Source organism: Suricata suricatta, chromosome 2, assembly GCF_006229205.1.
Source record: "Suricata suricatta isolate VVHF042 chromosome 2, meerkat_22Aug2017_6uvM2_HiC, whole genome shotgun sequence".
In the NCBI taxonomy this organism is placed as follows: Eukaryota; Metazoa; Chordata; class Mammalia; order Carnivora; family Herpestidae; genus Suricata; species Suricata suricatta.
In genome coordinates, this window is record NC_043701.1 from 179541778 (window position 1) to 179562534 (window position 20757).

The following is a 20757-nucleotide window of genomic DNA, read 5'->3' on the forward strand; positions in this document are numbered from 1 at the left end:
CCTTCCACAGGCTGCAAGCGTCCTGAACCTCCGGAGCTTGGTCAGCCAGGGGTCCCTGATCCGGAGGGCGAGACGCAGGGATCGTGCGCCCTGGAGCCCACTCTGGCTCAAGCCACCCGCACTGGCCTCCCTCTGGCTGCGGCCGTGCGAGTGGGAGCCAAGCCGCCCCTCTCTGGGTGTGGAGCTCCCCTGCACCTCGTCTGTGCCTCACTGGCAAACCCCTGGGATTTGGGGCTCCGGGCCAGGGCTTCCCGGCAGCAGTGGGACCCGGAGCGCTGCCACGACTCTCCAATGGCTCCGTGACCGGCAGAGTCCCCTACCAGATGGAGCGGGGAAGTCACCCATGGGGGCGCCTCCCTTCTGCTGTCCTAGGGTCCCTGGCTCCCAGCAGCAGTGAGGGGCCGGGCCCCTCTTCCTCCAAACATGTGCACATACACTTCACCGGGCTGCTTGGACATTGCCTCCAGGAGGGCTCCCTTGGAATCACAGCTGTGGCCATGACTGTGACTGTGGCCAGCTCTCCCGTCCCCGGTAGCTCACTCAACCTCCTGCATCTGAGCCTCTCAACAGCTCAGAGGCGACAGAAGGGTCCAGGCTTCGACCCTGCCAACCCAGGGCCAATGCCCCCGTGGGCAGAGGGAGGACCCACCAAATTCCCTGTGTCTGACAAACCACGCGGCAGGCTCCCAGCGGCTGGGGACTGAGCCAGGAAACTTTATTCACACAGTAAGAGTAACAAGCAGATTCCTGAGAGACTAGAGCGGCGCTAGTGCAAGACGGTCACGGCCTGCGTGGGCGGGGTGGGGGTGGGGGTGGGGGCGGCCGTGGCGGCACCCGACAGCTCTGCCCTGGGCAGGGCCCGGCCCCGCTGGCTCCGGCCGCCACACTCCCCGAAGCTCTGCAGCACTGACAGCGTCCGGTACGGGAAGCACGCCACAGCCCCCGATCGGCCCGCGTGCCGTCACCGAGCCCCGGGACCGCTCCCCCACACGCTGCACACACACGTATTTGCCGAAGAGACTATGCTAGAAGATCAGACTATCCTACCTAGGCTACACGATCTCTGCCGTGGTCTGGGTTGCCTTTTTTATTGTTATAGTTATTACCACCATCTTTTTTCTTCTTTTCTCTTTAACGATTAGGCAGTGTTTTCTCGGACTGGAGCCAAGGGGAGGGGCTTGACCAACTATGCGGACATGGCAGCCCGCGGCGTCACCGCCCGCGAGGGGGGGGGCCAGCACCGGCCGCCACCTGACCAGGGCTCTGCTCGCACCCAGGGCCCCGGCCCGAAGCGGTTATCATTCGGGGGACAGCCCCAAGGCACCGGACTCGGCCCTCCAGGGCAGACACGGAGGTGCTGCCCGGGCCTCCAGGGCCGTGATTTTGATCCCACAGAAGCTCGTTCAGACACGCAGCGCCCCGACCGCCCCCCCCCACCCCCGCCAGGTAGCATCAGGGAAGGCGCACACTGCCCCTGCACCAGCAGACCATCTAAACATTTGGGTTCGCTTTCTTTTTCACGAGGACTTTTCCTTTATTTAAATTTTCTTCCAGCATACGAATTCACAAGACTTTCCTGCTACAAAAATGTTGATGAGAAGTAAGGCTTTCTGAGAATGAAAATCTACGTATGATCAGAACAAGCACCCCTGTGGCCTGGGTGTCGTGTCTGCCCGCGGGCTCTGCGCCGGGCCCCGCGCCGGGCCCCGGCCTCCACTGCGAGTAAGGCAAGAGGGTCTGCGGTCATGTAAACGGTGAGGCTGCGGCCCTCCCCACCCCCGCCTGGCCTGGCCCGTAGGCGGCTGTGGAAGGGGCTCCTTCTGGAACAGGTAGGGGTGCCTCTGCTCCCCACCCAGCTCTCCTGGAGCCACGACCCTGCTTTTGTCGTTTCGGGCCCCCAGGGGCGGGCAGGTGGCAGGGGACAGCACCGCCCACTCCTGGCTCTGAACTCCCCTGAGCTCCCATGAGGGGTGGGAGCTCGTGGGCACCGGCACGGGAAGCCTGCCAGCCCACCCGCTGCCCCGTGGGGATGGCCACACACCGAGGGAGCCTCCTAGAGGGCCTCCCTCCAGGAGCCTCAAGAGGTCCCGGTGTTGGCAGGGTGGGCATGCCCACGCCTCCCTGGACGGTGGGGTGGCACCTCCTCCACAGGGCCGGCTCTTTCCAAACACGAAATAACGGACGGGCACCTCTTTCTCAGAGCAGAGGGGACAATGGCCATTCTCTCCCGCCACTGTGCTGCCACTGTTGTAGGTTTGGGCTAGGAGTTCCGCTGGGGGTGGGGCAGCAGAGAGAGGCTTGCAGAGGCCGGAGGGCCAAATCTCACCTTAGGCTGGGGTCCCTTCTGCCCAAAAGTGCCCGGGGACTGGATCTAGGGGCCGATGGGACCGGCCTGGGAGGTGGTGGGAAGGATGAGGCCATTTCACAAGCTCCGCAGCTCATTCTTCCTTGCCACCAGGTCTGAAGGCAGGACACCCCCACCCCAGCCCTGTGACACCCCCTCTGCTACGCGTCTCCCCACCTGACCCTGAGGTAAGGTGGCTGGGGGTCACTGCTCAGGCCTCCCTGGCCCAGCTCTGCCTCCCTCGCTATGGGGGAGAGCAGCATCTGGGGCCCTGCCCCTCCTTCCACAGAAAGGTCGGCTCCCTCTGCTGCCACTCGGTGGGGGCGGGGTGCCGGTGCCACCTGCCCCGGAGTCACCCAGCAACTGCCCTCGCCCCCGCCAGGTTTGCTCTAAGACATGGCCTCCGTGACCCGCTGGCTGGGGCTCAGGGGAGATGACATGTCTGCCCAGAGCCACCAGCTCCCTGCTTTGGCTCTCTGGGGTTTCCAGGGTCCCTGGGGGACGTGCCTTTGGTGGGAGCCACTGAAATGTAGCTGGCTCTGGCCCCAGGCCCTGCCCGGTGCCACGACCACGGCACTGTCCAACCTGAGGCCTTTTGACAGAACCTTGGGGGGAAGGCAGGGCAGGCACTGGGATTTTCTCTACAAGCATGTTATGGCTGGTTTTAAAGAAATGCCACCTAGAAACCAGAACTGGGGCTTCTGATCTAGTAAAGAAGTGAAGGTGTAAGTAAAGTTTCCCAAAGAGGGTCTTTCGTGAGAACCACACGGACTCACGCTGTGGAAGTGAGGCGACCTCTAGCCACAAAAGATGAGCAGAAGCAAGGAGGCTACCAATGTGCCTTTGCTGCGTGTCAGCAAATCCGGAGAACACACCAGTGACTTGGCCCCGTGGGGAAGGCTGACCCCACTGCCGTTGTCTGCGGAAGATGCTGAGTTTGCTACAAGCCAGACCCTAAGAGAGCAAGCCCGTGAGGGGCGTCTGCCAGCCTTGCTGCCTGAGAGCAAACCCTCAGGGGGTCGGGGTTCCCAGGGAGCGGGGAGCCCGCAGGCGTGCCGGGAGCTGGGGACACTTCGTACACTCTGTTCCCCCCACCGACCAGCAGGGGCGCTCGCCCGGAGGTGGCCGGCGGGCCTCATTAAAGCCAGCAGTCCCCATCCGACTGCTTAGAATTCTGCTTAGAATTCCGCAGAGGGCCTCACAGGCCCCAGTGCAGGACCCCCAAAGCGGCCGACAGACGCCCTCCACCCCCAAACTGCGCACAAGGCCTGGTGCGTGCACCTGCTCACGGCTCCTGCCTCCTGAGGACGTGCTCAAGGGGTTTCCGGTACTGGTGACATCTCTCCGCTCACCTGAATCAACTAAGCTAATCACTCAGTGACAGTTTCGCCACAGAGGATGGCTGCCATGTGCCAACCTGCCCGAGCGGCCCCCGGAGGGGCTGGCAGCCACAGGGTCAGGCTCTCGGCGCCACCGGACAGGCAAGGACCCACCCACATCTCCCCGATGCAGACGCCAACGAGCAGCCCAAGCTGCACCCCAGCCCCCGAGGTCCCAGCGCGGAGAGCCCCCTCCCGGCACCCCAGGGGCCTCTGTCTCCCACACCTGGAATTAAGGCCAAACGGTTCCGGTGTTACTACAGAGGGAGGTGTCTCCCGAACCTTCCCAAGTCTGGAGCAGGGAGACCTGGGGCAGAAGGCACGGAATAAAACGGAGTGAAAGAAGCTGTGGGGCCAACCCCCTGAAAATCAACCTGAGCAGGAGGCCGGAAGGGCCTGACGCCACCGGATGGCCCTGAGCACAAGCCCCCCAACCAGCTCCACTGGGAGTCGCACGCACAGAGCGTCCAGCCCTGCAGGAAATGTGCGAGGTGCCCGGTGGGGGTGGCTGGAGAGGAACGGGAGTGGAGGGTGGGGGGTGAGGGGGAGAGGGGCCCAGACCAAGCTGCTCTTGGGTTCCGGGGCCACCATGCTGGTGAGGGGCAGTTGGCCGCATGGCAGGGCCAGGCCCGCAGGCGGACAGCCTCTCTGGGGCCAGAGCTCCCTGGGACCCGATGCCCTTGGGGAGCTCCCACGGGTGGGGCTCCCAGCTTCAACTGCCCGCCCGGCTCCCGCTGCCCATCAGTTGTTCTCTATCTGCTCGATGTCCAGCTCGCCGTCCAGGGAGCAGGGGCTGCTCCCAGCCACCCCACGGTCCCGCCAGGCTGTGGCCGGCCCCCAACTCCTGCCACAGCCCTCGCCCTGGGGGCAGCCGCCTGGCTCATTGCAGCACTGCTCCTCCTTGCAGGCGAGCTGGTCGTCCGAGGCCGGGGGCAGAGGCTCAGGGACGGGGGTCCCGGCGGGGGTCCTGCCCCCCAGGCTGGAGGCCGAGGCTGAGAGCAAGGCGGTCCAGGACCTGGTGCTGCTGACGTGGAGGGCGAAGGGGCTGTGAGGGCCGCAGTCCTCCATCCCAGAGCTCAGGCAGCTGAGGCTGCTGAAGGTCTGACAGTTCTGTGGGGAGACAGACACACAGGTCACTAGGGGTCAGGCGCCCGTCCCAGAACCCAAGGACCACACACCCCGACGGCCAGACCGCAGCTCCCAGCACTATCTGGCGATGGGTCCCCCAGGCAGTGGAAGCCCACCAAAGCCCAGACGCCCCCTTCGTCTGGGCCAGGAAGAGGGGCCATCGGCAAGTCGGTACGAACACCTGTGAACAGAGACGCCAAATCTAGTTACTTGCCCACAAGTTAGGAAAGAGTCTGAGCTTGGTCCCGCCCAGTTCTAGGGAAGCTGTGGTGCAAAGGGCAGGCGACCACCCTTTCGGAAAGATGGTCTGATTATAAAGTGCACCCCGTTCCTCAGCAGACAATTTCCCTGGTAGGATTTCTGCCTCCAGGAAACAACTCAGGATGCATGCAAAAATTCACCAAAATGAATATTCCTTGTCATGCTGCTGAGCTGAAAGAAGAAAATAACTCAAATACTCCCACAGTAACTGTTCCACAAAGCTTGTCTCTGCAGACAAGCGGGGGCTGACTCTCCGGCCTTAGAAGGCACGCCGCCGGACGGCATTTTCAGACCCCCCAATGACCTCGAGCTAATGCTCTAAAGCTCGCCCACCTGCCCGCCATGATCAGGAGAGGGAGATGGGCCAGGAGGGTGGGGCCGGTGTCCTGGCCTGGGGCACACCACAGCCATCCAGGGAGCCGGTTTCCATGGGAGCCTGAGCCCCGCCCGGAGGTGCGGTTCACCAGCGGGGGGCCTCAAGCAGACCCCTCGGCCTCCCTGGCCTCGGCTGCCTTGCTTGTTAAGAGGCAATGGTCCCTGGGGCGTCTGGGTGGCTCAGTCGGTTAAGTGCCCGACTTCAGCTCAGGTCATGATCTCAGTTTGTGGGATCGAGCCCCATGTCGGGCTCTGTGCAGACAGCTCAGAGCCTAAAGTCTGCTTCCGATTCTCTCTCTCTCTCTCTCTCTCTCTCTCTGCCCCTCCCCCACTCACACTCTGTCTCTCTTTCAAAAATAAATGTTTAAAAAAAATAAAAATAAAAAGTACCCCATGTGCACAGTGATATCTGTTACAAAGTAACAAAGTCTGAGGTGAGCTGGATGTGCAGCAAAGGGTCACAAGTAACACCCTTGGGGACCAGCCATGTCTGCTCACCCCAGTGTGTGGAACACCTGCAGCGCTCACCTTCCTAGGCTGCTCAGGTCACCCCACCTGACCCGGGGGACTAAGGGTGCAGGCGGGTGACGGTGCAGGACTCTGTGCCTGAAATGGCAAATGTGTCGGGCACGCCGGGGCACTAATCATGCTAAACACCAGCCACACCAGCAGCAGGGTGCTGAGGACCCCAGTTTGCTGGAACCTTCCAGCTTGTGTCTCAAGTATTCCCTAGAGAGAGCTGAGGCCAGACAGGCTACTGCAGTCCTGAGCTCGGCCATGAAGGCGTCCCAAGGCTTCAGATAAGATGCTCCAACCCACGGCCCTTGGCCCACCTGCTCTGTGAAGTGTAGCCAAGGGCACCGGGGTCTAGTCTGCTCCAGCTCTCTGGAATAACTGGGTCCTTTTTGCTCTGAAGCAGGGCAAGAAGCGAACCCCAGGCTGTCACTGAACCCCACGCCCTAACAGTCCCCAAAGGCACCTGCTCCTGGCTGCAAACTCAATGTCACCTTGAAAGCTTTGTTGACTCAAAACCCAGCCATCTAAGCCACAGTAAAAACCAAGACCAGCCCACCAAATGCCGCGGCTGGTGGCATGCCCCACCTGCCAGGGAGGAATGTGACGGACACAATGAGGCAGTGTGTGTCCTGCCCAGCCTCCGTCCCTGGGTGAGCCCATGCCTGCCGACACCCAGGCCTTAGGCTGCCCTGTGCCCTCCATGCCCTGGGGGCAGGGTCCTGCCCGCCCCCGTCCTGTCTGGCTCATACTCTAGGATGCTGGGGGGGGGGGGGCCTGTTGGAGGCCTGGAGGCCCCGGTGCCCTCAAAACCATCTGGGAAAAGCTGTGAAGCTGCTAAGAAGTTCAAAGCACCCCGTGAACACAGGAAATGGTCCCTGGGTGACATGGCTGCACTGGGACCAACAGCCCCTGCCCTAAACTCTGTTCTCGTAAGGCCCAGCCCTGGCCTGGGGACCCACTCGGGCACAAGCCTGCTCAGGTCACAAGGATCAGAAAGAATGATCAGTGTGGCCTCAGGCCCGTGAATGGAAACTGTGCTCAGCACCCCAGCACTAGAGTCCGGGGCAACTTCAGAAAGGGGCCCCTAAACGTCAAGATGTTCCCATCAGACCTGTCAGACCTCAGCTCCTGCCAGCCCCGTTTCAGCCTGTGCCCGCCCGTCTTCCCAGGGCTTCCCAGCCAGGAGCGGCGGCCCTGGACTCCACATGCCCTCTGTGCAGTACTCACTCCTACACCACCTGCGTGGGGGGCCCTGGCCCAGCCCTAGGGACAGAGACAAAGACCCATCAGACCCCGGACGGTGACAGCAGCTTATTCTGAGCCCAGCACCCCCACCCCCAGCCCTGCTGTGAGCAGTCCGGGGGGAGGGTGCACGGGCTGACAGCTGACAGCATCTCCCCTGGAGCTCCAAGCTAAAGCCCAAACCTCGCCTGGGAAACTCCACCAGCTCAACAGACCCCTGGCCCCATCCTGCCGCACACGCCGACCTGGGCCCACGAGCTCACTCCCTGCTGCGGTGTTGCTGCTCTGATGCCAGCCTGGAGGAGCACAAGGGAGGCCTCCAGAACCATCTACTAGCTGAGCTGCACCACACACTTTATCACTAACAACCCAGGGCATAAGACTGGTGGGGAGACCACAGACTTCTCCCGAGAACGGGAGGAGGCTGGAGGTTGCGGGGTCCCCACGGGCAAGGACAGGGCGCCGGTGGGCTGTCCGAGTGTGTGTCCCCATTCCTCTGACTGTCCTACCCCAAGGAGGACAGGTGGGTCTTCTCATTCCTGCCTCCCTGGGCCCCTGAACGCGGAAGGCCTGACGGGGAGCTAGGACAGAGCTCCGGCACTTGGAAGAACTGGGCCCCCAGTGGTGACCCTCCAGGGCAGGAATGCAGGTCCTGCTCAGAGGCTGACCCCGGGGTCCCGACAGGGACCAGCCAGCCTGGCATTTGCTGGGGAGCAGCGGTCGCCGGGCCCCCTCTCTGTGGACACTGTGTTCTGAGCATAGTGCCCACACGAAGCTGCCCTGAGCATCGAGCCAGAGCAAACTGCCCTCCCCACAGTGCACCCCTGCTCAGAGAAAGGGTGTGGCAGAGCCCCTCCACTCCCACCACTGCCGGCATTCTTCCAGACGGACACTCCTCCTGTTAATGCTGTCTCACTCTTTTTCATCCAATTCTACTGATCACTTTGTGATCCCGATTTTCAGGGAGCTACCTCAAATCCCTCCAGAAAGAGAGGCATAAACAGGACCAGCCAACAAGTCAGGATGGTCAGACCCGGTCCCCGGCCTGGCCCGAGTCTCCTGGAGCCCTGCTGCTGTTCTGAGGTCCTAGGCCTGAGGCTCTGCCCGAGCAGAGGGATTTCCTCCCCCAGACAGACGCTTCCATGGGAACAGAACGCTCCAAGTATAGAGAAAACGCCAGGCCACAAGAATGGCCAGCGGCCTAGAAATTTTCTAAGTCTCGTTTATGCTGGAAGCTGGCACAGAGGCAAGCAAGAAGGCCAGACGTGAGGTTTCCTGGGGTGTGTGGGGTTTTGTTGTTGTTGCTGTTGTTAACTGTCTCACAGGGGAGACAAAGGTACCGGAGTGCGTTGGGCCCAACTTGAAACCACGTTTGGTAAACCCGAATTCCATAGATAAGTCCAGCTCTCTCACAAGAAGGCCCGAGCCCCGAGGAAGCGGGTGGGGGCTGGTGACAGGGACCCAAGACGGCCAAGCCCAGGGTGCGCGAGCCAGCCACACGGGACACTGGGCACCTCGTCATCAGGCCCCGGCCCTACTTCCTGCGGAGGACAGGCCAGCTGCTTGCCCCGGCCTGTGGCAAGGCCCAGCCCACTTCTGTGAAATGCTCACCCTTGGACTCCACAAAGGCAGCCTTCTTGAGCCCAGACTGCTTCTCTCCCCGAAGGAATAAGGGAAACCCAGACAGGCCTGGGCTGCTGAGGCCTGAACACAGGAGATCAAGTTGCCCCAAGCAAAGCCTCTGGGGCCCCGTGAGTGCTGCTGACCTGGCACTCGGGGCTCTTCCCAGATCACAAGTTCTAGAACCAAACAGCCCCGGGGGCCAGGGAATCTCTGTGGGACAGAAGGATGGCCCTGGGCACTTACCAGGAAGTTCCTGCCCCCCTGGGCCACCATTTCCTCCTTCTGCAGAGGCCACATGTGTTCACTGAGCACCCTCACCTGGCAGGCTCCCATTTAGCCACCACACCCAGCTCTGCACTGTCCCTTCTGGAAGCCAGCCCCGAGTCTGTGTGCGCTCTGCCTGGTCCCATGTGGCCCTGACCCTACGCCCCACTGCCTGGCTGAGTGGCCAGCTCACAGTAGGTGCTCAGTGCAGCCTGGGGTGGGAGGGGATGCGAAGGAAGAACACGCCTCACTCAGCTTGTGAGTCTGCGCAGCCCTGAGGTCCCCAAGGGTCCTGTCCTTGTGACAGGTCTTGGTGGCCCAGAGCCCCGCAAGCCCTCTGAACAGTGTCCCCCTGCTACACACACACCAGGCCACCCTGTGGCAGACATTGTTTCTGCACCAGGCCCCCGGGGGCAGAAGGCCTGCCCGGACACAGAAGGTGTGGAAGCCAATGCCAAGGAGTCGGCCAGAGCCCTGGCGATCAGAAAATAAACATTTTGTTTCTGTGGCGTGCATCCTGGCCAGCACACACTCAGGACGGGACTTGCGAAACCGCCTCGCTCCCGCCTTGCTGGGAGAATTCCTTGCCTAACGAAAGTCGAGGGACCTTTCCAAAGCACACAGGGCTCTGGCGGGCTGCCAAGGCCAACGTGCTGCCGGGATGCACACGGAGGGACATGGGGCAGCTTCTACGGCAACAGGATCGGGGGCCCGGAAGGTGGGCCCTCAGGGGGCACTGGTTTCTGCACAGCCACCTGCAGCTCAGTGCTCCGAGGGCCACACCAGGGCACAGGAGCTGGACTACGGGGCGGGGCCCTCAGAGCTCCAGGTCTCAGTTCCAGATCGTGGCTTCAAGAAAAAGAGGATCCTTTTTGTCAAAATGAGCAAACTGCCAACCAGTTTACCAAGTGCACTTTGCAGACTGAGGTCAAGACCAGGGATGAGACCCGCCTCAATCCGCACAGCTAGTGGGAGGGCAAACTTCAAGTGCAAGTTGAAGACCTCTGACTTCCAGGCTGTGCTCAGGAGAGGATCTGATCCTCGGGCAGGACGGCGGCCCAGAAAAGACTGGACAGGCCCGGCTGGTATCCCAGCTCCCGTGTGCCCTCCGTGAGACCTTGGCAAATCGTTAACTTCTTGGCCTCAGTTTCTCATTTGGACCACGAGGCCCATCAAGGGCCCCAAACAAAGTCACAGTGTTGTTTGGAGAATTAATTGCAGGGACCGCACCAAAGAGGCCAACGAAGGTGCTCAGCGAGCATGAGCTCCTCCCATCCACCCCACACCTGCTTTCTAGAGCAGAGAGACACCGCAGCAACGCAAAAGGTAGAATCTCTAGGAATAAAAACGTAAGAACTGGCAAAAACGATCTGCCGAAAACGGTAAAGAACACAAACGTAGGCCTGCACCAACAGAATAACATCGATTGTGTGTCGCAAACAGAAAGACTTGACCTCGAAAAAAGTATAAATTCTCCCCAAGTTAATCCCTAAAATATCAGCAGCACCACCACCTCCCCTCCCCCCCCGCCGCCGTCTAAAACAAAATGATTCTCAAGTCTTTACTGGAAAAATAAAGGGGAGGGAGTCATCAGGAACACTATACAGAACACTGAGAAGAGACTCTTCTGACCACATGCTAAAACACTGTAACGAAGCCTTAACAACCAAGACTACATTGCCACGTGAGGACACACAGACACAAAGGGAAGGTGATGAAACAGACCCAGCGCTGTGAAGGGGGAATCTCAAAGCAGAGAGGAAAAGATGGAATTCTCAATACCCAGTATTGTCATAAGTGGGGAGCCATTAACAACAACAACAGAGCTGGCTCCCCGTTTATGCCATGTACACACCCTCCATCCACACTGACCGAAGACTGCGATATGAATCATAGAAACACAGAATTCCTTTACAATCTCGGCATCAAGGGACCTTTCTAAATCTCAAAGCCCAAAGCCATAAAATAATGAATAAATTTGATAAAAACCTGTATGTGTCCAAAACATGCCGAAAGCACTGGTGGGAATGTAAAATCATACAGTCCCTTTGGAAAACAACCTGGCAGTTTCTCAAAGTGTTTCCAGGTGACCTGGCAACCCCGACCCCAGGTACACGCCCAAAAGAGAAGAGAACACGTCCACACAAACACGTGTACTCGGATGCTCACGGCCCTGTCCTTCCTCCTGCCCCAAACTCCGCTGTCCGTCAGCCAGCGAAGGCACAAGTGAAATGCGGTCGGGGACGACGGGCTATTCTCTGGCCACAGAGGGGAGGATCAGTGTCGCCTGGTACAATGGAGGTGAACTTGGGAAACGCGATGCTGAGCGGAAGCAGCCGCACCGGAGACCAGGTGCCGCACAATCCCACCTACGTGAAGTCCACATGGAGCGTCACTGTAGGTTGCCGGGGGCTGCAAGTGGCTGAGGGCGTTGGACGTGACTGCTACGGGCCTGGGGCTTCTTTCTGGGGTGATGAAATGTTTTATAAAATGCACTGTGGGGGTCCACAGGCAACCCATGGGAACATACAGACTCGGGAGTGGAAGAAAACCACTAAACTCATAGACTTTATTTTATTTTAAAGATTTTGATTTTTTAATGCATTGTTTTAAGATTTTATTTTTTAATGTTTTATTAATTATTGAGACAGAGAGAAACAGAGCATGAATGGGGGGGAGGCAGAGAGAGAGGGAGACACAGAAATGGAAGCAGGTTCCAGGCCCTGAGCTGTCAGCACAGAGCCCGATGCGGGGCTCGAACCAACGAACCGTGAGATCGTGACCTGAGCTGAAGCCGGACGCTTACCCGACTGAGCCACCCAGGCGCCCCTTAAGATTTTATTTGTAAATAATCTCTGCACCCAACATGTGAATGTACTATCAAAAAAGAAAATACATATGCGTGTATGTGTGTCTGTGTTTAAGAGGCGGATATATACCAAGTTAGAAATGAAGAAAAGGATGATTCTCAAGCCAAAACCTTATTCAAATGGTCACATTCCGTTTTCAAAAAAAGAAGACCCCCCATCTCCACATTAGATCATGTTGATGTTTCGGGGCGCCTGGGGAGCTCAGTCGGCTGAGCGTCCGACGCTTGATTTCAGCTCAGGTCATGACCTCGGGGTTCGAGGGACTGAGCCCTGCATCAGGCTCTGTGCTGACAGTGTGGAGTCTGTTTGGGATTCTCTCTCTGCCCCCCCCGCCCCTCTTTATTTATAAACAATATTTACAACTATAATAATATTTATATAATTTATTAAAAAGTAAACTTTAAAAATACTTTCAAAAACTCATTTTGATGTTTCATCAAAGTTCCTTTCAACTTTCTTCCCTTATCGGTGGGAAAGAGGCTTATGCACTCTTTAAAACGGCACTTTGCACAACTGCGCGGCCCCACCAGCCCTGAGTTCTTACACTTAATAATCACCAAATTAAACCTGAGGTTCACACAAGCACAGGACGTGAAGACATCGGCGAGTGCCAGCCCCGACTGGCAAGCGGGCCACACGCACGTGCACGTGGGCAGCCAGCGCGCAGGCGTCTCCACAGAACACCGCTGGGGGACGTCCGTGGGAAATGTCTCCCCGCCGCCACAGAGGTCCGTGCCGCTCCCCGCCCGCCCACCTGCCTGGCAGGGGCTGGCGAGGGGCTTCGTGCCCACCAGACAACACTGCCAGGCTTGGTGGGCGGCCCACGGGGGGGCCGGAGCGGCTCTGTGCCCCAAACCCTGGCCCTGCCAGAACAAGGCCCCTCGCTTGAGCCTTGTCCACACATTCGGAAAGGCTGCCCAGCCCTGCCCGATGGGGGCACCAGGAGGTGGCTGCGTGTCGGCCAGAAGTGGGGTGGGGGGAACGGCTTTAGGACACACGCTAGAGACGGACATTTGGGCCAGTCATCCACTATGGTGGTGGGTGCGCTGGAGCCCCCTTCCTGCCCACCGTCACATCCCTACATCTGGCAGAGAGACCAGGGGCAGAGACTAAGTTCAAAGTGTCAGATCCAGCTGTGCCTCCTTTCCATCTGGGGGGGGGGGAGCTCTTCTTCCCCCCCTCCTCCCCCAACCCCGGCACTAAAATACAAACAGGAAGAAAGTGGGCAAATGCTGCTGGAATGCAACTGCCGGATTTATCTGCTCAAACAGGCCTTGGCATGGAAAAGTGCACAAGTCTAGAAGCTCCTCCCAGGCCGCCCCTTTCGGTTGACAATGTACCCCCTTAGGATGAGCCTGGCTCTCCAGGGGGTGGGATCCACACCCCTCTTCAGTCCTGGGAGCCAGCGGCCTGCCTGGTTACAGACAGTGCTGGCTCCCCTCACACTCGGCACCTGTCGATGTAGCCCGAGTGGGAAGGCAGGCTCAGGGAGCAGGGAGGTGCTGGAGCCCCAAAGAAGGGGCCCCTGAAACACATGGGGAAACTTGCTCGGGCAAGGTCCTCTGAGCAGAGGCTCCAGAGGACCAGCACGAAACGTCCAGCTGCCCTCACGCCTGTGGCGTCAAGGTAGGCCCTGCCCCCCTCCTCTCCCCAAACCCACACGGGCTCCTCACTGGCTGCAAAGCTGGTCACCGCAGGTGGCATGGGCCCTTGCCCTGCTGTGATGCGGTCCAACGACAGGAGCCCAAGGGTGACAGCTCCCTGGGAAGGTGCTGCAGGTAGGAGAACCACCCCATCAGGGGCATCAGAAGCAAGATCTCGCCACTTAGAAGGGGCCTCAGGCAAACCCTGCTTCCCTCCAGGCCTCCATCTGTCCTCTGTGCTGGGAGGAAGTGGTCCCCAAGGGCCACCCTTGCTGGCTCTGGGCCTCATGGCAGGCTGCAGGAGGTGAGAGAGACAGATACGCTCCAAGGGCGGAGTCATCCAGGATGTGCCTGATGGCCGTGTGGGCACCTGGCTCCCAGCTCCGGCCTGCCACACCCCGGGTGTGTCCTGGGAAAGTCCCCCGGCCCCAGGCCCATCTGCACAATGAGACAGTCGTCCCGCATGAGCCCAGGGTGTCCCCGCCCTGCCCCAAGAGGCTGCTGTGCCTCACCAGCTTTGGCTCGACTTGAGTGAGGCCTGGCACCAAATCCAAGTCAGAACTGCTCCTCTGCCCCAGGGGCCCCATTGGCCCCCTTGAGGCCAGACCCTGCTCCAATCTCCAGACCTAGGGGCCCCGCCAATATCTCAAGGGTCTCTCTCAGCACGACGTGACTCAAACCTGACCCCGCACTTTCCCCTCTGGGCCTTCACGAAGAGCAAACACCTCACTCGGGGGCCAAAAGCCTGGTTTGCAGCTCACAGCAGCCCCAGCAGCTCGGCTGGGTCCTGTCTCGCCCGCCAACTCCCTGACCACTCAGCTCCTCCAGACGGTGCCCTCCCTCAGCCAGGGTCACCCCGTCACAAACCTTTCTCCACACTCCACTACAACCCCATCCCTGTCCCCATGCGCGTCCCCACGGGCGGGCCAGCAGACTCTGGAGGGCCCGGCCGGGGAGCGGGTCTGCTCACTGCACCCTGAGGTCTAGAGGAGTGGGGTCGGGTCCTGAGGACCAGGTTGAAATGGTGACCCCTCTGGGGCAGAACCCCATCTCCGCTACCAGGACCGGGTCTCCTCAAGCCCCTTAGGCAACTTCAGTTTCTCTTTCCCCATCTGCAAAATGGGGAAATAAACCAGCTGTCGGGGGGGCTTTGGGGGTAACGAGAGACCACACAAGGGGCCCGATTGGGTGGGATTTCAACACCGCTTTACAGTGCCCAGCTGCGCCAGGATGGAGGCAGAGAGGGGGGCTTGAAGCATCTGTGCCTCGCCATCTGGGTCTCACCCCGAGAGCAGGGCCCCAGGCACGCCGGGGAGATGGGCGGCGTGGGCCTGCGCTGGCCACCAGGGCCCCGTGGGGCGAGGAGCGGGCGCCGGGCCATGCCCCGGCTTGCCCGAGCACAGCAGGTGGCCACGGACAGGCCTGCCGGCATCGGGCGTGGCAGGACATTCCTGGGCACATTCCGTGTCTCTGGGCAGAGCCGAGGTGAGTGGCAGTGACACGGCGCGTGGGGTCCTGCTGCTCCGCAGCCCCAGAGGCCCCGTGCAAGGACCACCTCACCCGAGGGCTGGGGCTCACCTGGAGGCAGGGAAGACACTTGCCGAGCTGTGGTTTGGCGTTGAGGGACTCGGCCTGGGCTCTCGGCCGTCCTTCCTGGGAGGACTCGCCTTCTAGTTCCATCTCCCCTGCCAGACCCAATGCTGGGGCGAGGCAGGGTGTGTACCTCAGGCGGCAGGATCAGCACACCTGGCTCAGAGTCCCCGCTCTGCTCAGTGCCCCGTGGTTCATCTGGGCAGGGCCCATCCCCCCTCACAGCCAGGTGCCCGTGAGCCCCAGGGAGGAACGACTCGGGGGCAAGCAGACAACCATGGACAAGCAGCGCCCTGATCTGGGAAGCTGTGCTCATTCGACTTCTAGCCGCTCGTGGCCCCCAGCCCAGGCACCCCTCGGCGTCTGCTCCCCAGCAGCAGCCCGGGAGGGAACCCCTAGTGCAGGGGCTCCCAGGCTCCAAGGATGGGGCAGCGTGGCCAGGGGGGTCGGTACCCTCTTCCACCACCAGCTGGAAACCCAGGTTCGGGGCCCGCAGCCATGTCCTTGAGGGGTACTGAAGGCTCCAGGAGGCCCACGAGAGGCTGCTGAGGAACCCCATCTTGTAGAACAGGTGTGGCCCCGAACACACGACCAGACAGACAGGCGTGTCTATGCTCTCTGGCTGGGCAACTCTGGATGAATCAGTTCTACCCCCACGATGGGGATCGTGACACCGGCCTCAGGGGGAGGGGAGCATGTGGACGGATGGCCCAGCTCAATGCATCAGCATGCAGACAGAACATGGCTTCCACTTGGAGGCCCGACCCCGGGCTCCGGAAGGGTGGGGCAGGGCGGGCCTCTGTTTCTTTGACTTTCCCAGGGACACACCTCGACATAACTGTTAATTTCCTGATAGGCTTATTTTTTCCCTTCCTATTTTTTCTCCTTCGTTCGTTGCTGTTTAAACTGTTTGGCAGGATATGCAAACATAGCACCCAAAACTCAAGACGCACCTAGAAGGCCCCAGAGGCCCTCGCAATCCGAGTTAACACACCTGAGGTGGACGTGCAGGGCCAGCACCGGGTGAACCTCGACCACACAGGCTTCTGATCTCCAGGAGACAGGCTCGGGCGGCGCCCCCGTGCACGTGCGGACAGCGGCCAGGTCCCAGAGGACAGTGGTGGGGCCAGGCTCGACCCCCGCTCTGTCTGTTCCAAGCCTGTGCCCTTACCCATTACGCTGCAGAAATTTCCATCGCGCTGGAAACCCAAGCTAGTTCCCCCACCCAAGCCACCAGTGCAATCCTCACCCACTACTTGGTAAACCTTCCAACAGCCAGAGGCTCTTGGGACAAGGAGGGCTCCGAGACGGCCCCCAACATGGCCCCCGAGGAATGCACGAGGCTTGTCGCAGCCCTAAAGCACGCCTACGTCCAGCCATTCCTCACATATAGAAAACTGACTCCCGGGGCTGGGCGACTGTAAATTCCACCCGTCATCCCCGGCATCTTGTCTCGTCCGGCAACAAAGTCTGCGTTTCCAGGGTTTGTTGTCAGGTCCTAGCAGCGGTGGGGACTCTGGCGACAGCGGAGCTAACGTTCACTGGGCACTTACATACAGTGAGCTTCATGAGGACCGTCCCTCTGAATGCTCACAACAACCCCAAGAAGGGGCAGCGCGGCGCTGGCATCCGACGGTTGGGAACACGCCAAGGCCATGCAGGGAGGATGTGGGGAGGCTGTGGACCCCGGAAGTCTGCCTGCAGGACCGAGCGGCGCAGTGCAGGAAGGAGAGGAAGAGGGAATGGACCGGGGCCGCCTGATCCGGGGCACCAGCCAGGCAAAAGCCAGGCAAGAGGCCGGTGAGAGGGCGTGCGCAGGCTGACCGCACACAGGGCCAGGTCCTTGCCAGCTGGGAGGAAGGGGCAAAGGCAGTGAGTACATGACTTTCCCCTGGGGCACACCCCCACGTGATGAGTGAGAGGTCAGGGGGAAGAGGCTAAAGGCACCGAGGAGGAGGAGGCAAACCAACCAGACAAAACGAAGGAAATCAGCAGGCGGCCATTACAGGCATCTTCCTGAGGGTCCCAGGGTGGCCCCTGCTCCTTCTTCCCCTTGGACATAGACGTATGCATATGCACGTGTGCATGCACCCCCCCTACCTCACACACACACACACACACACACACACACACACACACACACAGCTCCACCATCTTGTAATTGCTTCAAGATGTGTAATTCCTACAGTGACTGATACTGACACGGTCAATTTGACTCTGATCCGCCCCCCCCTCCCTGCAGGGGTCCTCCTGCTCCACTGGTGACGCAAGGCGTCACGGCCAAAGGAGGTGCCCAGCACCAGGAGACCAGCTTCCAGGCCTCTAGCGTCACACCTTCCCTGGCTGGGCCCAAGTCAAGAAGTGAGAGCCCACTTCTCTCTTGCAAAAATAAAAATGTTTGACAATTTGGAAAAAGCACAGAACCCATGGGGAAGTCCCTCATTTCCCATCTGCAAGTGACTACCACGAAAGGCAGCCGCCAGACGCTGTGTGTCACTGGCAGAGGCTCGGGGTCACTTGGAACGGGGAACCAGAGCCACGCTAGCCTCAAGGGATAAGGCTCTCAAATCCCTGTGGGAGCTGCCACCATAGCCTTTTGGGAAAAAAAGCAGACCGAGAGGCTGGCCCACCCCCGAGAGAGGTCCCTGCCCCTTGGCCCCTTTTCTACTCTCTGTCTTCCAAGCAGAGAGGTGGCTCTTAAGAAGCTGAGGGCTACTGACACTCGTGCTCCCTTGAAATGGGTGCCTGCTAAGTGCAGGCAGGAATCTTGGTGCCGGGGCCTCACCCGTTCCTCCAGGACCCCTAGGAGGCAGGTGTCAGTCTCCTACTTTACAGCTGAGGAAGCTGAGCCCTCCAGAGGCTGAGGAGCCCGTGAGGTCACGGAGCGAGAGTGGCCCACCTCCGTCGGAACAAGATGGGCATGTGTGCACATCACCCTGCAGACCTCAAGGGAGGACGATCACGGGGGTCCTAACCGGCAGGTCCCCGCGGCTGCAGACCGCAGTCGTGCTGGTGGGCTCTGGGCACAGAGCACTTCGTAGCCTTTCCCTCTCAAGGATGCTGGCTGTGTCGAGGCTTATCAGTGGTCTGCCCAGCAAGCAGGTTGGAGGTCTTAACGAGGCTGGGGCCCCAGACAAGAGGGGGTGAAAGCTGCAGCTGCGCCCAGGACAGACCCGCGGTGCCAGGCCTCCCTCTCACGCCAAAACGTCTCCTGGAGCAAAGCAGGAGAGGCCAGCCTCAAGGTCGACGCAGAGCGGCCAGAGTGATTCTGCTGTGACAGACGGGCTGCCTGGCATAGCACAGCCGGCCCCAGATGCCACTCCTCAAGCCTGGCTCCTCCCTCCACAGGAGCGTTGGCAGGCGGGAAGGGTGGTGGGCCCGGCCCTGGCGGCCCGACAGACAGACGGTGCTCAGGCTGGCTTGCAGGCATCCCGCTCGGCCACAGGTTGACATCCCGGCAGCAATGTCCCCAAGTAAACAAGGAACCCGAGGTCCCTTGGGTTGGTGCCCAACCCAGACACATGTACCCACACAGATCATGTTTACAGACTGACTCTTTAGACAACGGGGGGCCTTCTCTCTCTTCTGCACTTAAAACTGGTTCTCACCAGGGCGCCTGGGTGGGTCAGTCAGTGAGGCGTCCGACTTCAGCTCAGATCATGATCTCACGGTTCGTGGGTTCAAGCCCCGCATCAGGCTCTGTGCTGACAGTTTAGATCCTAGAGCCTGCTTCGGAGTCTGTGTCTCCCTCTCTCTGCCCCTCGCTCGCACACATTCTGTCAATCTCCGTCTCTCAAAAATGAATAAACATAAAAAAAAACCTTAAAAAACAAAAACAAAACTGGTTCTCATTGCAAAACTAAGGAGGAACCAAGGGGTTTCAGCCAATCCTCCGGCAGGGTGGGGGCAGGCCCAGGATAAACCCCTTCACAAGGCGGCATAAAGCTCTCCGGCAGCCTCTCTACCTCCCACTTTCCCCTGCGCTCCCTCCCTCCCTCTTTAATCTTGCCATTGTCTCCTCCAAGAGAGACCTCATAGTGTTTCCATGAAAGCAAGAAAAATGGACCTTCCTGAAGGTATTGTGGGGCCTGCCTGGGCGGAATCACTCACACGCCTTTTTTCTCACTATTAGCTCGAGATGATCTTAGAGAAAGAAAGAGAGAACGGGAGAAAGACCCCCACACAAAACACAAACAAAAACGTCCCGTCCTCGATGGCTGGTGAGAAAGAAAGCCGCTCTGTGTCTCTGGAGGGACATCAATTGCCGGAGCACCCAGGTTGGCGGCGACCCACAGCACCAAGCATCCCACTCACCCGGCTGAAAACAAGAAAGCAACCTCCAATTGATTGGGGGGAAAGAAATTAATTGCAGCTTTAGAAAAATCCTTTCTCTCCGGCAGGGCCCAGGCCCATTGAAGGCCGGGCCGCGTGGCGGGGCCCACAGCAGTTGTCACCATTCACCGCGCGCAGGTGGCTGCCAGGTTTCCCAGGGCTCGAAGGAGAGGAGGCCGCGCCACGCCTTTTAGTGGGGGGTGGGGGGGGCTGCCAGCGTCTACACAGGGCCACTTAAATCAGTCTGAGGCCGTGAAGGGCTCCACTGCCGCAGCCCGGGCCTGGCCGCCCAAACAGAGCCCCAGGAGGCCGGCAGGCGGGTGCGGGGCCAGGAGGAGAGCGCTAATCAAAGACCCCCAACCCATGGGTCCTTCTCTTCCTTGTTTTCATCCCTATGGCTACATTGTGTCCACTGGCAGCGGATTCCAAAAGCAAGGCAGCCGCGCCTCCTCCCAAGGCTTTAGAGCCGCTGTCCCCAAACCAGGCTCATTAGAAGTGAGGTCCCTCCCAGGCAGCTCCAGGAAGGAGCAAAGACAGAAGGCTCAGGCACAGCTGGGAACGCTGGGCTCCTCCACGGACAACTGGCAGGCCAGGGGTAGGGGCAGCTGCAGAGAGCAGAGCCCACCTGGGCATTGGCCCCAGGGATCTGTGGAACACTGCAGAGCCCCCCCAAGGCCTCCAAACCTCAGGGAACTGGGGCAAACCTGGTATGGGTGGGAGTGGGCCCTGCTCCGGGGCTGACGTGCCTTGGGGTGAATCCACCACCCTCGCCTCCTCCCAGATGCCCGAAGCCAGCAAGCTAGGGGATGGTGACTATTGAGCTGGTCGTGGGTGGCAAGGAGGCCCCCAAGCCTGGCCACATTCTAGCAGTTTCTCCAAGGCCCAGTCCCTTCTGCCCCTCCGGGCCCATTTCAACTGGAAAGCGGTGAGGAGGACACTGCCTTGCAGAACCGCTGGGCCAGCAGGGACCCGGCACACATGGCCTCACCCGGTGGCAGCCGAGGCCAAGACCACTGAGCTCCGCGCTGCCCAGCGGCCACCGCCCTCGGAGCCTCTGTCAGCAAACCAGGAGCCTGGGCTCCACAAGGGCTGATCTCACTCCCCACCCTCCCCCAGACAGCTGAGGGCTCTTGCTGACCTGCGGCCTCCCTTCCTAGCGCCCTTTAGCATTCCAGCACAGCGCCTAGCAC

The 20757-nt window shown here is 60.2% G+C and overlaps 1 protein-coding gene across 3 annotated transcripts in view; it reads right to left on the reverse strand.

The window, feature by feature from the left end:
- Positions 1 to 689: 689 nt before the first annotated feature.
- Positions 690 to 20757, reverse strand: part of FAM53B (family with sequence similarity 53 member B) — a 119622-nt gene continuing 99554 nt past the window's right edge. For all 3 annotated transcript variants that reach the window (XM_029932749.1, XM_029932750.1, XM_029932751.1), the window contains one exon: positions 690 to 4833. In XM_029932749.1, the coding sequence (XP_029788609.1) occupies positions 4465 to 4833 (369 nt within the window). In that variant the 3' untranslated portion in view covers positions 690 to 4464. The remainder of the gene's footprint in view (positions 4834 to 20757) is intronic.